This window comes from Microcaecilia unicolor, chromosome 7 (assembly GCF_901765095.1).
Source record: "Microcaecilia unicolor chromosome 7, aMicUni1.1, whole genome shotgun sequence".
NCBI lineage: Eukaryota > Metazoa > Chordata > Amphibia > Gymnophiona > Siphonopidae > Microcaecilia > Microcaecilia unicolor.
In genome coordinates this window covers 74660440-74682238 of record NC_044037.1, presented here as the reverse complement: position 1 = coordinate 74682238, position 21799 = coordinate 74660440, and the positions used below count along the sequence as shown (strand labels likewise).

The 21799-nt window shown below is 44.3% G+C and overlaps 1 protein-coding gene across 1 annotated transcript in view; it reads right to left on the bottom strand.

The window, feature by feature from the left end:
- Positions 1–21710, bottom strand: part of TSPAN6 (tetraspanin 6) — a 45901-nt gene extending 24191 nt beyond the window's left edge. The window contains exons 1-2 of the mRNA XM_030209783.1: positions 21515–21710; positions 10154–10342 (exon numbers count right to left, since the gene is read on the bottom strand). Of these exons, the coding sequence (XP_030065643.1) occupies positions 10154–10342; positions 21515–21601 (276 nt within the window). The 5' untranslated portion in view covers positions 21602–21710. The remainder of the gene's footprint in view (positions 1–10153; positions 10343–21514) is intronic.
- Between the last annotated feature and the right edge of the window lie 89 nt (positions 21711–21799).

Sequence of the window (21799 nt, the reverse complement as noted above, 5' to 3'; positions counted from 1 at the left end):
ACTTCTCCTGGGTGCAGCCAAATCTGCAGGAGCACGCACCCTATCAAGGGCCATGGAGGGAACACATATAATAGGCCCGGAGGCCAGGGCTGAGTCAAGGCATCCAACCCTGCCGAGCGAGGATCTCTCCGTCTGCTGAAGAAGCATGGGACTTTGGCATTTGAACTTATCGCCATAAGATTCATCAGGGGCTTGCCCCATTTGGCACATATCTGCAGGAATACTTCGTCTGCTAGTTCCCATTCTGCTGGATCGATCTGATGCCTGCTTAGATAATCGGCTTGCACGTTGCTCTGACCTGCAATGTGAGCTGCCGACAGAAACTGAAGATGTAGCTCGACCCAGTGGCAAATCTGTTCGGCCTGCGCGGCCAGTGCTCTGCACTGAGCGCTGCCTTGTCGATTTATGTAGGCCACTGCTGTCGTGTTGTCCGACATCACTCTGACAGCCAATCCTTCCAGGGTCACTTGAAAGGCCAGAAGTGCCTGAAACACTGCTTTCAACTCCAGGCGGTTGATGGACCACTCTGACTCCTCGGGTGTCCATAGACCCTGGGCATGCTTCCCCTTGCAATGTGCACCCCAGCCCTTCAGGCTGGCATCTAACATAGTAACATAGTAGATGACGGCAAAAAAAGACCTGCACGGTCCATCCAGTCTGCCCAAGAAGATAAATATGTGCTACTTTTTTATTCTGTCACTACTAGACACCAATCGGGGAGCACCAGGGGCATTCCTCGCCGCAGCATGCTGTCTGAGAGCCACCACTCCATGCTGAGTCAGGCCGCAGGGAGCCAAGAAAGTCTGCATTGATAATCCTGAGAAACTGGAGACCATCTTTGAAGTAGGGAATACTGTAGAGGTTTCAGGTGCGCTCTTGCCCAGGGCACCACTTCCAATGTGGCTGTCATCGATCCCAGCAGCTGGACAATGTCCCAAGCTCGCGGGCGGGGCATCCTCAGGAGCAGACGGACCTGATTCTGAAGCTTGCACCGCCTTAGCTCGGGTAGATATACATAGCCCGAGTCTGTGTCGAATCTGGCCCCCAAATATTCTAGAGATTGCGAGGGGGTCAGGTGACTTTTGGCCATATTGACGACCCAGCCTAGAGATTGAAGTACTGAGACCACTCTAACTGTAGCTTGATAGCTCTCTGTTACAGAGACTGCTCTGATGAGCCAGTCGTCTAGGTACGGGTGAACCCTGATACCTTCTCGCCTGAGCAAAGCAGCTACCACCACCATTACCTTCGAAAAGGTTCAGGGAGCTGTGGCGAAGCCAAAAGGCAAGGCCCGGAACTGGAAATGTTTTCCCAACACCACAAACCTCAGAAACTTCTGGTGCGGGGGCCAAATTGGTATGTGCAAGTAAGCTTCTTTCAGGTCTAGAGACGTGAGAAACTCTCCTGGCTGTACCGCAGCAATGACAGAGCGCAGGGTTTCCATGTGGAAATGCTGTACTCTCAGGGACTTGTTTAATTCTTTTAAGTCCAGAATAGGGCGAAAAGACCCACCTTTTCGCGGCACCACAAAGCAGATGGAGTATCGGCCGTAGCCGTGTTCGGCGGGAGGTACTGGGGACACGGCCCCTAACTGAATCAGACCTTGCAAAGTCTCCTCTACCGCCACCCGTTTGGCGGCAGAACCGCATTGGGACTCCACAAACACGTCTCTTACTGGGGCGTTGAATTCTATTCTGTAGCCATCTCTGATCAGGTCCAGAACCCACTGATCTGAGGAAATATTGGCCCACTCCTCGGCAAAGAGGGAAAGACGTCCTTCGATGACAGGAAGCGAGGAGGGGGCCGGCGCACCATCATTGAGAGGGTCGCCCCTGAACTCCAGGCCTAGAGCCGGTGGCTGCGGAACGCTTGTCTGAGCGAAAGGAGTTCCTCTGCTGAAAAACGGGCACGAGAAGTGAACCCAGCAGAATGCCCCGGGCGGTACCTTCTAGCTTCACGGAAGCGAGGTCTATAAGAGGAGTGCACCGCCTGGCCCTTGGAGGAAGGCCTCGGCTTATCTTCAGGCAAGTGCTGGGGTTTAGGATCTCCCAGGCCTTTAACAATTTTTTTTCCAACTCCTCACCAAATAGGAGAAGGCCTTGAAAGGGCAACTTCACCAACCTTTGCTTAGAGGCCATGTCCGCTGCCCAATGTCGTAGCCAAATAAGACGGCGAGCCGCCACTGCTACTGCCATTTGTTTAGCCGAAGCTCTGACAATATCATAAAGGGCATCAGCCAAAAAGGACAAGGCCGACTCCAGCCGTGGAGCCTCATCCGAGAAGGGCTCCGCTCCATCTCCGGGCTGTTCCACTGCCTGTTGCAACCACGCCAGGCAGGCTCTAGCAGCATAACAACTGCAGGCAGACGCCCGAACAGTAAGACCTGCAATTTCAAAGGACCGTTTAAGTGCTGCTTCCAGCCTACGGTCTTGTATATCCTTCAGGGCAACTCCTCCTTCCACAGGGAGGGTAGTTCTCTTTGTCACCGCAGTGACTAGGGCATCTACTTTAGGCATTGCAAAGCGAGCCAAATGCTCATCACGCAGAGGGTATAATTGCCCCATAGCCCTGGAAACTTTCAAAGGTCCCTCGGGGTCAGCCCACTGAGCGGAAATAAGCTCTTGGATAAAGTCATGCAAAGGAAAGGCTCGAGCAGGCTTTTTGGTACTAGCCATCCTAGGATTCACAGAAGAGGCCGTGCCACTGTCAGGCTCTTCAATAGAAAGGACCTGTAGGGCATCTGAAATAAGCGCTGGCAGCTCATTACGGTGGAAAATCCTCACCGCGGAGGGATCATCCAGATTCTGTGGTAATTCAGCACCTGACTCTGGCTCCTCAGACCACGATGCCTGCCAGAACTCTCCGAATCCTCACAGCCTGACCACGGGGGGGGGGGGGGGGGGGGGGGGGGGGGGGGGGGGAGGGGAGGAGGAGGTGCATCACAATCTGAAGGGGAATTAGCCCTTCTACACTTTTCTTTATGCCAATTATCAGGGAAAATAGCCTTAGCAAGCAGTCCCAGGCCAGAATCCACCGGGGGGGGGGGGGGGGGGGGGGGACAATAGAAGGGGCCTCAGACGACCCTTGAGGGAGAGCTCTTTTCAGCATGTATGCTTTATGGAATAATAACACAAAATCAGGGGAGAAAAACTCGCCCTGGGCACCCAGATCCTGTCCGGGGCTAGCCGCTCCCTGAATAGCCTGAATTCGAGGTCCCCCCCCCCCCCCCCCCGGGCTCAGGGCTCTCCGTCTCTACGGAGGCCGCGCCATGTGGAGAATTCAAAATGTCGTCCGCTGCCAGCTCTGAGCGGGAAGAATCATCGCTCGCCATGCTCGGGCCGGCTCTTACACCTGTATAGCACGATTTACAGAGCCCCGCTGCTGATTTGCGCTTGCCACACCGGGAACAGCGCTTTACATTCTCTGCAGCCATCGCCGAAAACAGCGGGAAAATTCAAAATGGCGGTTTCGCGCCAAAAACGCCCCGATCGCGGGCCCACCCCGGAGGAGTTAGAAAACACTCTTATCTCATCGGACCGAGTATCACAGCTCCGGTCCCATAGAAGAATCAAAGGAGGTGAGGAAAGCAGAGGTAATAAGAACTACGGAGGCTCACATGAGTGGGAAAGGCAGGGAAAGGCGAACCAATGTGCCTGCATCCACTGAGTGGGAAAGGACAGGGAAAAGCAAGCTAATATGTCCACGTCCACGGGGGCATGGGTAAGGCAGGGAAAGGGCTAACCTATGTGCCTTCAAAGTGAAGCTGCTATAGCCTCTAACACCCTGGCTAACAACTGGCAAGCCAGGAGCCACCCCCAGGCAGATTTTTGATGGAGCTCGAAGAAGCTGCAGCCACCCTGCTTGGGGAGATAGAGAATACTGAAGAGGCAGTGGAGCTGGCTGGCCATGAGGCACTGTGAAAAGTTGAGTGCTCTCTATCTCCCCCTGCTGGTTGATGGACACAACCCATACGTAATGGCTTCATCTGCTTGATGACAAGGAACACAGGCTCTTGGAAGAGGGACCCAGCTGAGCATTCTAGAGATGTACACATATAAGTACATAAGTATTACAATACTGGGACAGACTAAAGGTCCATCAAGCCCAGCATCCTGTTTCCAACAGTGGCCAATCCAGGTCACAAATACCTGGCAAGATCCCAAAAAAGTACAAAACATTTTATACTGCTTATCCCAGAAATAGTGGATTTTCCCCAAGTCCAATTTAATAATGGTCTATGGACTTTTCCTTTAGGAAGCCGTCCAAACCTTTTTTAAACTCTGCTAACTGCCTTTACCACATTCTCTGGCAACGAATTCCAGAGTTTAATTACAATGTTGAGTGAAGAAAAACTTTCTCCAATTTGTTTTAAATTTGCTACTTTGTAGCTTCATTGCATGCCCCCTAGTCCAAGTATTTTTGGAAAGCGTAAACAGACATTTCACATCTACCCGTTCCACTGCAGGAAGAAGGAAGGAATGTCTAAGGGGTGCAGGCAGAGGCATCTGCTTGGCAATGTCCTGTCCATGCACACAGGAGAGACAGCACATACACACAGGTGTCCATACAGGCAGATCTCTATATGCAATGGAAGCAGAGCAGTGGTACAATTCATATCTGTGTGCATCGCAGCTTTACATCATGTAACATGACAGAAAAGTCCTAATAGCAGGGAAAGGAGAGTTTCTGTCTCACTCAAAGTTTCAATTTACAGGATGGTCCCTAAACCATGAGCAGATAAGTGCCTGGAGAACTTTGAACAATATAGCACTGTGCCTGGAGAGATTAAGCCGCTTCAGTGACTGGGCCATATTTCTTTCTACAAGCCAGAATCTGGTCAAGTCCTTCACAAACTCTGAGTAATTCCTGTGATGAACACATCCTGCAGGCTAACAGATGCACACTAAAATGTACACAGTCCTGCTGCAATCACCACAGACTGTGTTTGCCTTTCCAAGCTTGATATTGGACAGCAGATGTCACAATGGAGCTGGCTTCTGCTCCTACCTTTTTTTTTTTTTTTTTACTGAGCAAATCCCAGCCTTGGCACATAGTGAAAAGGGGAGGAAATTCTCAGCTGCTTAAAAATAGGTTTACAGGTGTGGCAGCCTGCCACTGGCAGGGTATGCCTCTAAGATATCATATTTGATTAGGATCAAAGTTCCCCAAGACAGATAAACTGTGCGAGAGGGCATCATTTATAATCTGAGTTGCTGGAAAAAATATGGCCACCAGACAGGGCTGCCAAGAGACTAGGCAGGGCCTTGGGCAATCCACGGCTCCGGGCCCCCTTCATTCAAAACGGCAGTCGCAGATCGTGTCTCTTCTGGCCTTCCCTCCCTGTGTCCCGCCCTCATCTGATGTAACTTCCAGTTTCTGCGAGGGCGGGACACAGGGAGGGAAGGCCAGAAGAGACGCAATCTGCGACTGCTGCTTTGAAGGAAGGGGGCCCGGAGCCGTGGAGGCAGGCAGGTGAGACCGCGGACTGCAGCGCCGGCGGCCTGACCCCGGCCCCCCCCCCTTGGAGGCCCAGGCCCAGGGAATTTTGCCCCCTCCCCCCCTCTCTGCGGCCCTGCCACCAGAAAGCAGCAAATGCAACCATTTTCAGGCTTCCCTGCAATTTTCTGATATGGACCATTTCTCCTTCTTAGGTGTTGTTGAGATCTACAGTGGCTCTCAAACCTGTCCTGGAGGACACCAGCCAGTCAGGGTTTCAGAATATCCCTAATGAATATACATAAGAGAGAACTGCAGGCCTACTACCTCCATTATAGGCAAATCTCTCTCATACATATTCATTGCAGGTGATTCGATTTTTAAGAGGTGAAAATGTATCCCAAGCGTTAATTCCAAACGGAGAATTGATTTATCAATCACTGGGCTACTGTTCACCCTAATGGACTCAACACAGAAGCTGACTGGTCATCATTACTGTGATTTTGAGTATGTGCAAGTTCAAAAGGAGGCTTGGCGTTGCTAGCTCTCCAAGATGCCACGAAACAGGAGTTGTCCTGTCACACCAGCGACTCAGAGTAGTTAGTTAAAATATTTTTTTCTTTTTTTTTGCAACATGAATACAAACTTATTTTGTTTAGGTACCCCTGAAGAAGCCGTAATGGGTGAAACCTGGATCCACGTCAGGGTTTAAAAGAAACATTATTTCGCGCTGTATCTACCCATGTATATGCGGTTTGAAGAACCACCGTAACCAAATGATTGAGCATTTATTTATTTGTTACATTTGTATCCCACATTTTCCCACCTATTTGTAGGCTCAATGTGGCTTATATAGTGCCGGATAGCTGTTTGCAAGGTAAGTGGTCAGCTGTTTGCAAGATAAGTGGTTTTCTTTTTTTGACAAACTGTATTACCACTAGAATAAGTGAGGTGGTGCGTTGACCATTCCTAACCCAGTCCTCGGGGCATACCTAGCCCCATCGGAATCTCAGGATATGTACAATGATTATGCATGACCAAATCTAACTCATGAATATTCATTGTGGATATCCTGGAAACCCGATAGGCCTAGAGTTGTTCCGAGGACTGGGTTGGGAAGGACTCTAGACCCAGACCAGCATCTTACAGAACAAAAGTGGTGGCTTGTAAAATGTGCACAAGCTCCCCTCCGAGCAGGTGTACACTCGCATATTTCTCTTCTGACCAAATGTGGACCTGGAGTGTGGAAATTAAAAGGCAGAACCAGAAGTGCTCTGGTTTCTGCAGCTGACACAGCACCTTCTCTGCATCCTTGCAGCCTCTGGAGGGGCTTTCAGTGGCTCCCCAGCATATTTTACCACAAGAGTCCTCTTCAATGTTCCTGCTACCTGATCCACAGGCTGTGCTTTGGACTCGAAAGGTTGGGAATCCCTAATTTAGAGTGAAGTGCTATGAAATGTGTTGGGCTTCTGCTAATGGATGTGCATCTGTGTCCTCCTCCACCTGCACAGGCAGTTTGTGCACATAAACCTCTGGCCGTGAGAGAATGTATGCATATATGCAGTGGTCGCTGGGAAAAAAATGCATGTAACTTCTCGCTGTCCTAAAAGAAACCAGTAGGATGAGCTGCAGAATAAGGACACACATACACACTCCACTGGGGGTAAAAGACACCATTAGAAACTGTAGGTATTTCATAGTGAACACTTTTCCAATCTTGGTTTTGATTTTGCTCCTCTCATTAAGGGCCCCATTTACTAAGGTGTGCTAGCATTTTTAGAGTGCACTAACCATGTAGATGCCCACAGGAATATTATGGGCATCTGCACGGTTCATGCATGCTAACACTAACTCAAGCGTAGCTTAGTAAACAGGGCCCTTAATTTTTCATTCATGGAGATGCTCCGGTCTATATGTCAGACCTCATAGATCTACCACTCAGGAACTCCAAAAAATCATCTCGTACACTCCTGAATCTCCACTTCCCAAGCTGCAAAGGACTAAAATATAAACTGACACATGCATCCAGTTTTTCTTATATAGGCACGCAGCTATGGAATGCACTGCCAAATGCCATGAAAAAAATACATGACCTAATCAACTTTCGGAAATCCTTGAAGACCCACCTCTTTAACAGAACATACCATAATGATCCATCATTTGAACTTTACTAAAGCACCGTCTCATCTGCTATTCCATAAATGTTCTCTCTATAGATGTTACGTTATACACTATATTTCCCTTGTTTCCTAATTACTAATTGCATATGTTTATTCAGTCATGATGATACCATGATGGAGCAATGTGAGCCACATTGAGCCTGCAAATATGTGGGAAAATGCAGGATACAAATGCAATAAATAAATACATTTTTACTGCAGTTTTTCTGAATAGAAGTCTCATTCTGTACACATCGTGTTAAAAGTCCAAACCGTTTTTCCAAATCTAAAAAAATACAAAATTGGTTCAAGTGAAATCCCAAATCAGAAAGGGACAAGATGTCTTTGGCCCAGAAACCAAGATAATCCAGAGAAGCATCTTGATGAATCCTTGGAATGTTCACACCTGAAACCACCACTCATATAATCTCTGGCCTTCGTATACAGCCTCCTCCTTAGATAATTATTTTTGAGTTTGTTCATTCTCTCTCCTCTGTATTACATTTTAAAATTTGTACACTGCTTCTGGGTGGCTCTGACTTTATGGTCCTGAAGTACCATAAATAAGTGTTATTTTAGTTTAACAGTATTACAACCTGCCACCAATCTAACAGGGTGTAAGTGTGGGGACCATATGGTAGTAACATTTTTTTTTTAACGCATATGCACAAAGGGAATGTAGTATTGTGTCCAATTCTGGTCGCTGCATCCCAAAAAAGATATAAAGGAATTAGAGAAGGTGCAGAGAAGGGCGACGAAAATGATAAAGGGAATGGAACGACTTCCCTATGAGGAAAGGCTGAGAAGGTTAGGGCTCTTCAGCTTGGAGAAAAGGTGGCTGAGGGGTGATATGATAGAAGTCTACAAGATAATGAGCGGATTAGAGCAGGCAGATGTGAATCGTTTGTTTACACTTTCAAACAACAACAAAACCAGGGGACACAAGATGAAGCTAGAATATGGTAGATTTAAAACAAATAGGAGAAAGGTTTTCTTTACTCAGCGTGTAGTTAGACTCTGGAACTCGTTGCCGGAGAATGTAGTGACAGCAGCTGGCCGTACGGAATTTAAAGGGGGTTTGGACAGATTCCTGAGGGAAAAATCCATTGAACATTATTAAAGAAAAAAAATTTTTTTTTTTGGGGGGGGGGGGGGGGGGGGGGGGAGTTGCCAGGTTCTTGAAGCCTGGATTGGCCGCTGTCAGAGATAGGATGCTGGGCTTGATGGACCCTTGGTCTTTTCCCAGTATGGCGGTGCTTATGTACTTATGCTTATATACTTATGTACCACCTAGTCCTGTTCTGGATAAGAGACAACAACCATGGTGGTGGTGGGGGGACACGGGTATTAATTTAAAATCACCTCTTTTCCTGCATGACGACAATTCGTTGCTCATTTTTATTTTCTGTGGTTTATAATATTCTATGTAATTCTTGGATTTTAAGTTCTGTTTCCTTGTACTTGCTTCTGTGCTGTGTGTAATAAAAATTTTTAAAAAACCACAACCTGACACCAGTCTTTGCTGCTCCAAGATCCATATGGCTACGGAGATCTCTGTATCACAATTTCCATGAACTGTTGTACAATGCATATGACTCTGATATTAAGACAGTGCCAGCTTTAGGGCCCCGTTTACTAAGCAGCCTTATAGGTGTGTTAACATTTTTAACATGCGTTAACCATGTACGTGCCTACAATATCCCTACAGGCGCCTACATGGTTAGCGCGTGTGCTGAGTGTAGGCACGTTAAAAACACGCACCATAGTAAACAGGGCCCTTAATGCGTTAATGTACATACTGCATGGTGTGGAGCTGAACACAGCCGATATATTATTTACTGCATGCCAAAGCACAGCAAAAGGTAATACAGCGTCACACCTATTGCAAGCACAGTGAGCATTCACATTAACAAACATGTAAAGCGGACGCTTCATTCTGGCATACTTCTGATGTCCAGAAACCAAAAATATCCATTATATGAGGAGAAAGCTGTTTTCACACTCCATCAGAAACATAATACAAACAAATAATCAGGGTGTTCAAACTACAAACCAAAGGGTTGCAACACAAGGATATCCTGAAAACTAGCCAAGTGCTCGTATCTGCACGCAACTGAGGCAGCACATGGAAATCTCGCTCATGCATATTCATTACAGGTTATCACTCCGCAGCCCTTCAAGATTGCAGTTTCACAATCCTATGGGAATTATTTAACAAAAAAGAGAGTTATAGGTGTATTGTTCTGTCTCACTTTGATGCGATACAGCTGAAGAAGGTTCTGTACCTACTGTGAAACCTCTTCCTAAAAGCAACCTGCAGTCAATGTTTTGTAAAAACATGAGTTTACTTCCACTGAAATATGCAGGAAGAACCCAGGACAGACTCACTGTATCCAGAATTCCCTCCAAGGATCCCAGTGTGCTCATAAGAACATTAAGAATTGTCACGCTCAGGTCATTAACCTGTGTACAGTATAGACATCTACAAGATACCCCCAGCATATGGGCAAGGAAACAGTAAACTGAGCTCAGCTCTTTGTCAGACCTCACCCACTTACCAGTTTTAACATCCATGTGCTTCCACGACAGGTAGCAAAGCAGCCAAAAGTCCCCAGGAGGACGATAACAGTACCAGTGCCAATGAGCACGAAGGGGACTTTGGTGCCTTGTTCATTCAATAGTGAGAAATACACCTCAAGGCTCACCTTCCCCCACACGCCGACAACCAGCAGGATAACACCTGTGAACTAAAAGCACAGATAAGAACCAGTCACAGCTTAGTACCATCAGCACTTACACACCCACCAACAGTTAAGATCCCATCACTCAAGAGCTCTCCTCACACCAGTGTGCACTCGGGGAGGGGAAAAGGGGCCCAGTGGTTAGCAGTGGGCTGAGAACCAAGGATGCCCAGGTTCAAATCCCATAGCCAGTTCTTGTGGCCTTAGGCAAGTCACTTAATCATCTAATACTTCAAGCAAAATCTTAGATTATAAAAGTCTTCCAGGGACAGGGGAACCTGCATGTAACTCACCTTGAGCTACCAATGAAAAAGGTGTGAGTTAAATAAAGACTGTTACACATTCGTCCAAAGTAATTAGTTATGTCCTGTCCCTCAGAGCCTCATCTAACGCCAACACTTTGTTACACCCTGTCCCACACAGCTTATGCAACACTAATGTTCAGCCTTACAGCATGTCACACCTATCCACTATTTTCTCAGCACCTAGACAAATAACAGTTTACATTCAGACATTTTCTGAGTTATAAAGGACAAGAGAAAGCTAGAGGACATCATGTGACCTTCATCAGAAGGTATGAACTGTAAGACGGGGCCTGGAAGGCATAGTTGGGGGGAGGGGGGAGAACAGAGTCATGGCGACAGTGGCATAAAAGAGGAAAGGGCACAGCTAGAAAATGACACGGGGACAGGGAACCGCAGTAACCGTGGGGATGGGGACAGGGACAGAGCTCGCGGGGACAGGGCAGGGACAGGGGACAAACTTTGTCCCAGTGTCATTTTCTACTTTGAAGCCTGTTAATGAACTGGACTGTTATTTATGTTTAAGTGATGCCTACAAAGATATTTAGATTTTTTGGAAAAACAAGCAAACATACTGGCCACAACTAGCAAAATTTGCATGGGAGATCCTGTACATCCTGCTACCTGCACATCTTTTAAGAAGACAACTTCTATTCCAGGAAGGACTGTGGAAGACAGGAGAGCTAGATTGAATCCTGAGATTGTTGATGATTTCTTATTTATCCACAGATTTAAAAAACAACAGTACTTTATAGGGCATATTTTTCCCCTCTAGGGCATATAGAACGGGTTGTATTTTATACCCTTGGACATTTTAACAGTGTGAATTAGGATTCCTTGGTGTAGTAGAAATCACCTATTGTTGGGGTTGGAAGGGTAGAGGGTGGTGATGGGAAGGAGGGTTATTATAGCTGCTCATTGTTATTATTGTTCTCTATTTGTAATTTATACACAACTGTTGCACAGCATATTGTTCCTTTCTATATATTAAAATAAAAAGATTTAAATATAAAATCATGTGTTTGAGGCTTCTGCAGATGAGGACAGAGCCCACAGGGACAGGACGGAGACAGAACCTGCGGGGATGGGGTGGGGCGGAGACAAACTTTGTCCCCCCCCCCCCCCCCCCCCCCTCATTCTCTAGGCACAGCTACTGAGATACATCTCATCTGTTCTAGGATAGGAGGACTAAACACTGCTATAACTCTGGACTTTAGCCTTTTTAGCCCAGATCAGATACAGCACAATGAGATTTCTCAAACACATGAACAAGGTCACAGTGACAAGAGCACACACCTGTCACCCCACTGCGGGAATCTCATTCAGCTAAGGACAACAAGCTCCAAAAATCTGCTTACAATTTTAAGGAGCTGCTCACAATTCCGGCAAGTCTCTCCTATGTGTTTACCACCTGGTGATCTTGTGGGGGTGTGGTTGGCTGGTACAGAACAGACTTATCTGAACCCCAAACGTAGTACAGAAAAGCGGAGTCACCTTGTTCACAGAATCAAATGCAAGCACCAAACGTACCTACCTGGGAACTATCCCTGGCTTAGGAAGCAGAAGAAGAAAAGAGAACAGAACAGATTACCTGCTTAATCCACCATTCATACAGAAGAGTTTCAAATGCATTCAGTATTTCAGCTGATCTCGGGAACTAGCTCAGTCACTGCCCTTCCTTTGGATGATATGTTTTACTTTGTGTTCAAGTGACAATGGACAGCCTCTTTCTCCCCCTCCCCCCATATGCAGTTGTAATAAGCGGTGCATGAATAATTCAACGAAAAATCAGCACAACTTAATGGATACTAAAACACACTGTACTCCCAATGCAGTAAACTAACCATGCAAATGATCAGAGTGTGTAAAAAAGCATACAGACAGAAAAATGCACGCAGAAAGACATGGTAATATGAATACTTTCTCTGCAAAAGTTTTAAATTTGTTCAAGGCACCCCAGTAATGACTGGCCCCTTCCCTGACAACGGACCAACTAGTGCAGAGGTACAGTATATAAATGAACATATACATGCCAGCTGTAGTAACACTTAACATTCAGCCCTGAAAGGATGTAAAAAGCCTTTCCTCCTTCCAGTCCAACTGGATTCCTTTAAAGAAAGAAAATACTTTTGTATATTTCCTTTATAAAAAGACGTACACCGGGGAACATTCATTAGTATTAAGACTAAAGTGCATTAACACCCCACATCAAGGTACTAAGTACATTTTTCAATACAATTCTGTTAAGCATTTAAAATCCAAGCAGTGATTTTTCCCAAAAGAAAGAAAGAAAGAAAGAAAAAAGTTGATGCTTGAACAAAATTATATAAAGGTGGGCAGTTCTGGGGGGTTCCAGGATGTGCGTAGGAATTTGTCCTACAATCCTTTCACTCAGACACTTTTTAAAAATATATATAAGGGGTCAGGAGGGAGGTCCTCTTTATGCTCACCTACTTCACCCAGGAGAAGGAAGAGTCATAGATACATCATACTGGCAGGGCAACCTCACTAAAGCTAGCACCTTACTCTGCCCTCAGAATAGCAAATTAAATATCCAGCATTAAGCCACCAGGGCCTGGCACTGAGGGGTAATAGCTAAGGCCTTTAATGTGAACATAGCATTTCATTAACAGTGTGGTAAGGTGAGCACCCATTCTTACAAAAACAATACAGTTGTTAAGTTGTACACAACTCAGCACTTAAGTAGCGCATATAGCTTAAATGCCTCTTGCTTCAGCAGGCTCAGACTAGCTGGCACATTCTGGCCCTCAGCAGCTATGCCCCCCCCCCCACCCAATGATCAGTTTCCCTTGCACTGTTCTGAACATCACTGTAAAATTATTTATTTATTTTCACTTGTATCCCACATTTTCCCACCTATTTGCAGGCTCAATGTGGCATCGCCATACAGGATGAAGTATACATTTGGTGTTACAAAGAAGTCAAGGAAGACAAGAGAATTTGATCAAGAAGTTGTAGAGAGAAACATTCTGCCTAAAGTTGGAAGGGTGTTGTGTTATGGTTAGTTATGGGTTCGCGTGTAGGCTTTGTCAAAGAGGTAAGTCTTCAGAGATTTGCGGAAGTTAGTTAATTCGTTGATCGTTCTCAGGTGGGTTGGAAGTGCGTTCCATAGCTGTGTGGCCATATAAGAAAAGCTGGTCGCGTGAGTTAGTTTGTATTTTAGTCCCTTACAACTGGGAAGTGTAGGTTGCGAAAGCTGCGGGAAGATTTTTCTGCGTTTCTGGGTGGTAGATCCACTAGGTCTAGCATGTAGGTCGGGGCAACTCCGTAAATGATTTTATGAACAATCGTGCAGATCTTGAACGTGGTACGTTCTTTAAGTGGGAGCCAGTGTAATTTCTTTCTCAAGGGTTTTGCACTTTCATATTTTGTTATCCCAAATATGAGTCTAGCTGCGGTATTCTGGGCTGTTTGAAGTTTTTTGATGGTCTGTTCTTTACATCCAGCACAAAGTGCATTGCAATAATCCAGGTGACTTAATACCATTGACTGTACCAGATTCCGGAAGATGGCTCTTGGGAAGTAAGGTTTTACTCTTTTGAGTTTCCACATAGAGTGGAACATTTTCTTAGTTGTATTCTTCACATGATTTTCAAGTGTAAGATTTCGGTCAATGGTGACACCCAGAATTTTCAAATTGTTTGAGACGGGGAGAGAGATGTTTGGGGTGGTTATGGTGGAGAATTTATTTGTGTTGCAAAGTGATTATAAGACATTTGAGTTTTAGTTGGAATGCATCCGCCCATGAGTGCATGATTTGGAAGCTTTGGTTGATTTCGTTGGTGATTTCTTTTAGGTCATGTTTGAATGGGATGTAGATCATGACATCGTCTGCATATATGTATGAAACAGCACAGGGAAACAACACACCAATGATCAAAACTAATAGCATGCAAATTTATGCATCGGTGTACTCCTGCGGGAGGACTGTGCCTGGGCAAGCTAAGTGAAAGCCTTTTCTAAAAATTCAAAAAGGTTTTCCCACAGAAAATGTTATAAAAAGTGGCACTTGGAGGCATTTACTACACTTCATGGGAAACATGCCGTGATTATATACCTGGACAGTTTTTTTTTAATAGATTTTTGAATCCTCGAATCAGTGATTGTCCTAAGAAAACATATCAGCACGTCCCTATGCATATATTTTTAAGCGCATAAGGGGGGGAATAAAATTAAAAGAGACTCAATGAAATATCATTATATGTTGACAATCAGATGGGAATTTAATACTATGTAGGTTCTTTACCTTTCTCATCTACCACTTATATTTTTCTTCCCATTTTTTGGTGATATTTATGCATTTGCCATTTGTTGGTTAGTGCAGTGGACTTTGATCCTGGGGAACTGAGTTCGATTCCCAATGCAGCTCCTTGTGACTCTGGGCATGTCACTTAACCCTCCATTGCCCCGGTACAAAATAAGTAGCTGAATATATGTAAACTACTTTGAATGTAGTTGCAAAAAAACTCAGAAAGGCGGTATATCAAGTCCCATTTCCCCCTTTTCCTCTTGTTTGGTAAACTGTTGCTTCCTTCCCTATATATACTGGTGGATTCTCAATTAATCATTCTACTTGTTGGAATGTTTGCCAAACTTTAACGATGGAAATACACTTTTTGCATATTTGGATCTGAGGACACTGTTAGATTACACCTTTAGGGTTACTATCATATGCTTCCAAGCCTATTTATATGTACTTGAATTACACCACTTTTGATAGTTTTGGGGCTTGTAGGGGATATATAAGATGTTAAATGAATTTCCAAGGCCCAGTCCTCCTTCCGCTCAGGGAATGCACCGTCTTGGCATGGAATATTACTTGGTTACATTATTCGAACGTGAAGGAAAGTTTTGTTGGCTAGCTTTAGATGGCACGATGTTCACTCATGGATTTGGGTGGGTAGAGCAGAGGGAGTTAAGAGGAAGAGGAAGGGGCAAATGACTATTATAAGAACATAAGAGGGGCCAGACCAATGGTCCATTTAGCCCAGTATCCTGTTTTCCAAACAGTGGCCAAGCCAAGTCACAAGTACTTGGCAGAAACCCAAATTGTGGCAACACTCCATACTACAAATCCCAAGGCAAGCAGTTGCTTCCCATGTCTGTCTCAATAGCAGACTATGGACTTTTCCTCCAGGAATTTGTCCAAACCTTTTTTAAACCCAGATACGCTAACCGCTGTTACCACCTCCTCTGGCAAAGAGTTCCAGAGCTTAACTATTCATTGAGTGAAAAAATATTTCCTCCTATTTGTTTTAAATGTATTTTCCATGTAACTTCCTTGAATGTCCCCTAGTCTTTGTACTTTTGGAACGCGTTAAAAAAATCGATTTACTTTTACTCTTTCTACACCATTCAGGATTTTGTAGACCTCAATCATATCTCCTCTCAGCTGTCTCTTTTCCAAGCTGGAGGTCTAACCTCTTCCTTTTCTCAAATGACAGGAATTCCATCCCCTTTATCATTTTAGTCGCTTTTCTTTGAACGTTTTCTAATTCCACTATATCTTTGGGAAGGAAAGAATTCAGTTGCCAACATTAAAAAATCTGGTGAAGGTGTTGTAATTTATCTTGGATCTGTTTTCTGTTTGGTTCATTATACGTTTTTTTTATTGAGCTGGTACAATGTAATGTACTTTGACCAATAAAGAGTTTAAATGGGCATGGAGGAGTTTTTCCAAGATCTTTTAAGAGGCCAGTTTACAATTCAAAGCTGAATCAGAATATGGGAATTGCTGGCTTGTATTTTGTTCTGGGATGTTAATGCACTTTTCCATATTGATTTGAATGACCTGTAATATTCTTTGCTAATCTTTTTTTTTTCAGCTTTTACGTTATATTGGGGCTCCTTCTTTTACTCCTATGCATTTATATACATCTTCCTATTCAAATTCAATCAGAGAGGGATGTTTTCAAGTTTTGATTGCTTTACTTGTAAGAAGACTCCAGGGCGAGAGCCACATCATGAGCCCCCACCTTAACAAGGGGTAGCGCTGCCCAGGTTGGCTGTATGCTGGGTGGCTCATTCAGAGGGGGGGGGGGGAACTTTGTGCTGTCCTGCTGGTCAATTCCTTAGCCCCAGTTGGGCTGTAATTGTTGAAACTCTGTTTGGCAAGGAAAGCCCATCCTGTGCGTGGCTTTTACTGGCTGGAGGAGGAATATTTAACTATTCATTCAGACTTTCTATACCACCTTTGCTAACTAAGAAAGACCAAATACACACCTAAATGGTGGGGGGAGGGAGGGAAGGAAGGAAGGAAGGAAGGAAGGGGAAAACACTCAGGGGAAGGGTTATAGTTAATCTGGAGCAAAACTCCAGTGAACCCAACCCTAAGGAACAGAAAAGGCTTGAAGAAACAGCCAGACTTTAACCAGAGGTTTAAGTTTCTGTAAAGAAAGTTCAGATCATATGAAAAAGGGTAAAGAGATCCACAGAGCAGGTGCAGCAAAATAGAAAGCTCAATGTCTAGTAGATTCGAGGGTGGCATTGTTTTTTGGGCTGGGAAGAACTAACCGGTAGTCATTTAAAGAGCGGAGGACACAGCAGGTTGAGGGGATAGTGGGGGATTCTAGATAAGGCGGAGTGCCAGACCTATAAGCTTCGAAATTAAGCATAAGGACTTTGAAAAGAATACGCTGCTTAACTGTAAGCCAGTGGTACAACTTAAGCAGTGAAGAGATATGGTCAGAACAACGAGTGTGGCACAGGAATCTCATTGCTGTATTCTAGAGGGACTGTAGTTTTTTATGAAAGGAATGATTTACAAGCTCCAAGCTTAGGTAGACTATGTTACAGTAGTTGAGTCTTGTAGTAAATAAGGATAGAATGACTGTGTGGAAAGAATCATGATCGAGAAACCGCCGGATTGAACGTAGTTGTCCAAGTACAAAATTCTGTCTTGCAAAAATGAGAAATTTGAATAGAAAATGAAAGTTGTGAGTCCAGTATTATATCTAGGTATTGAAAGGATTATTAGCTGCGCCCTGAGGTGCAATGGCCAGTTCCCTCTCTCCTCAGAAGCAGTGTCCTACCCCTCCCTTTGCCGTTAAGGGGACACGGGGTTGTGGTTCAGTCACTGTTTCGTTTTTTCTTTCCTGTTCTCTGTGTGCACTTGTTACTTTCAGGTTTTCATTGTTGCCGCTGGTGGGAACCTCAGCAGAGTTGGCTATTTGTGGAGTAACAAATAGCCCTCCTTAATTTCATTTGGCGGTGAAATTAAGATATTATTTTGGGTCCGATGACTTAGCAGTAAGGAGGTCCTTAATGGTTTTCCAGAAGACTTAGCTGCAATGGCAAGGCTGAAAACAATGCAAACCTGATGAAAGTACAAGCTGCTTAGCTTCCATGGTGGGTAGCAATTTTGATTGTTCATATTATTTTGTTCCATGCTACTTTTATCACACTCCGGTGAGCGTAATTATGTTCGATTTACGTTCCTTGTAAATAAAAGAAGCTACGGTCTGTTTATCTCCATATTGTTGTCTTGTTTTTGTCATGGATTGCTAATGTTGTTACTTGCATAATAGAGAGTCAAGCTAATTAAACTATAGGTGTGGGACCGAATAGGTTAAATTGTGTGGGGAAAATTGGCTATAAGGATAGAGGGCTTGGTATAAATTGTGGCACGCCAAGTAAGGGCAGTCGCTGCTCTCCATGTTAAGGTTGCCTTAGGACATTTATCCAAGCCAAGAGTCATTCTGATGGCATCTGAGAAGCTCTTCACTACACAGAGTTGTTCTGTTAATTTATGGTCACTAGAACTATACAGCATCAAGTCATCTTGAAACAGTAAGTGTGATGTAGCTTCTACACCATTATCATAATTAGGACTACGATGAAATCAACAGCCGAAGGAGTTAATCAATGAATTAACCTCCGAATTCTATAAAGGCTGCTCAAATTTTTTTTCGCTGATGTTCGTACTGCAGGAAGCATTACCGTGTATGTGGATGCATCACCACTGTGACTATGTGATTGACCCAAGAGTTTCATACAGCTGTCAAATCTACGACCCCTGATGCAGGCAACAGCCGAAACACAGGCAGTGTCGGGTCCTCAGTAAAATCTGTAGCCCTCTACACTTTTACTGCTTCACCACTATTTGTGTTGCCGATTCCCTCTGGTCTGCTTGTTCCACTCAAATTTGTGTGCCAAAATTCGAGTGTGGTCCCGAGATACACAAGCAACTTAATTGGTTAACGAGTCATTAATAGTCAATAAGTGGATGCTAACAATAAATCAAGATTTGTGACCACATCTGGCTGTTCACTATTATAACACGGCACACCCAAATCCCATAGTGCACATCACAAATGGGGGCACGGCCATGGGAGGGTCAGAAGTGATCCAAAAAGTTGTGTGCAGCCTTGAAGAATTTCAAGAATGCGTGCTCAACTTACGTGCCAGGATTTATATCAGTTGGTATTAAATCACGGGAATCAGCACTACACACTATTCTGTAAAGAGCACTCATCCCTGAGCAACCTTTACAGAACACTGCCGAGCTCCAATTTTTCCCAGCACCTAATTTTTGGCACCATTTACTGAATCTGGCCCTAAGTGTCATATAAAACAAGAATGGTATCAGGGAACCTTCTTGAAATATTTCTTACTAGATCTTGATGTTAGGAATCAAAACTGTCCACACTTCAGATGGAATGTGGTTTGACATGCTTTCATGGTGAACTTGATGTACTCTATCAATTCAGGGTTTATTTTGTATGTTTAGATTGTGAGCCTACTAGCGACAAAGAAAGTACCTGCATATAATAAATATAAATGGCTTTGGTTGTACCACAAAGGCAGTATATAAAAACCATGACCCTTCACTTTATTATCTAGTAATATAGGATGTTATCCAAGGCTTTCCTACAGTTAATCCATGCTAGACAGATTTCTGTTTTTCTTAGCATTGGCCATGATGGCATTTTATTTGGCATTAACTAGTATTTGGTTCCATAAGCTCTCCTCTTATTGCCCTTCTGTGCTCTTGCCATGAGGTATTTAGAGTCAATATGATCATATATGTAAATATAGTAGTGGGCAGCTTATATAGATTGTAGGTAGATAAGTTATGTGTCTGTAATTTTTAGAACAAACACCAAAAAGGAGAAAAAAAATCCCCTACTAAAAAAAAGCAGAAGAAAAGGAGACGACCAACAAAATAGGAAAAAGAAAACCTTGGAGTCAAAGTTTATTATAATAAAAAAAAAAAACAATTAAAAAGTAAACTGACAGGTCTACATAAAACAAATCCCCCAAAACAGTAGGAGTTTAATTAAGGATTCAACACAGTGCTAAACTTCTTTGGAGCGTTTAGCTGAGAAATCACTTACACCAATAATCTCCTTTTGAGGATTATTTAACCCCCCAACAACAAACACTTGTGTTTAGAGCCATTCAGATTGTTGGGACTTCTGATGCTGGTGGCTGCACTGAGGCGGCGAGGGGGGGGAGGTCGAGTCCTCCTTCTGAGCTCCTACTGCTTTTGGGGATTTGTATTAGGTAGGCCTGGTGGCTTGCTTTTTTTTTTTCATTATTATTATAAACTTTGTTTGACTCCAAGATTTACTTTTTCTACTTTTTGTTGGTCCCCCCTACTTCCTTTTCTTCTGTAATTTTTGGGAACATTACTTTAATCTCCCTTTGAGTGAAAGGTTCTTCCTGTTAAGTTTGGATGCCTGATCAATTTTTGCAGTACATGGCATTTTTAGCTAAAAACTGGCTGACTCCCATCTGGGGCAGGCCTCTTCCAGTTTAAGGTTCTTTTTAATCTGCTTTTCAACTCTTATTTCAGGACATTCCATAACTTTGATGTTTGACTTTCCCCAACTTCTCCCGTATACAGGGCAGCCATTCTGCTTCTCTGTTGTGCTACAGAATCCCTTTGGCTATGTAGATACAGAAGAACAGAAAGAGCTCTTAAGATTGCACTGAACCATTTCTGAATCAGACAACTGCATTTCTCCAGTCATGCTGCTTACAAAGCACATACAGTATCTTATCTGCTGCACTACTTCAGAAATATCATCTGGACTTATCAAAATCTTTAATAAAAGCATAAACAAAACTAAAGTATTTTCTGTAAATAAAATACTGTTCATTTGAATAATTATCTCCTTACCCATGGGGCACAAATCAAGAGTCATGCTTTTTTAAAAAAATGTTCTGTGTGCATTCATCAAATCACCTTGATCAGTTTACAACTTAATTCACCCTTAAAGGTCGTGACCAAGCCACAGACTACAAACGCAACCTAATCCCACACACACTCCTACCAAGTTACCAATGTGTTTTAGAGGGTCAACCACAAAAGGGCAAACAGTCTAGCAAAATCTACGTAACAAGGCTTTTTTTTTCTCCACGAAAAGTCGTACAAAAGCTTCAACCCAGTTCGTACAAGCCACTGAAAGCCCTTCCTTCCAATGGACTATAAGTAATCAGTGATGCGTGTGTACACAAAGTGTATCCTTTGCTCTTCACCCATTTATAAACAATCTGTCTGTCAGTCCATTCACAGTCTGTAGCCCTTTTTCTCCCCACCTATATGCATAACAGGAGACAAACGAGCTGCAGGTAATCTATTTTCATTTGGCTAACCACCGTAACTGGAAAGCTAGTGCAATAAAAAGCAATCAAAAACAACTCTCATTTTCAGCTATTCAGCTGACCCAACACGGCAGCTACAGTGGCCCGTTTAATCCTTCTCTTCTTAGCCACAAGCAACTGAGCCCTTTTCTATTCTCCCAGCTCAGATCCATTCTCCTTTGTCTGACTTTTCAGGCAGATCGGTCTTTCCCAGCTCTTCCCCCTGCACACGCACAGCGCTCCGCTCTTTCCGCCTCTCGTCTCTTACCCAGAAGATGAAGCTGAAGATCAACAGGACACTCTTCAGACAGGTGATGACAGGTTTCGTCTGCAGCCTCCGCGAAGGCGACGCCATGTCTCCAGAGACACGCACAATCCTTAAAAATCAGCAAGTAAGCAAGCAGCAGCACGCACCGCTCCCAGCCGTTCCTTGCGTTCACTCGAACGCTTCCGGAAATAGTAGAGCGCCTCTCGTACCAAAAGTAACCGAGCGCTTTCCGAGCCCTACCGGAAATAGCCGAACGCTGGCCGCACCGGAAACAGCTGCACAGGA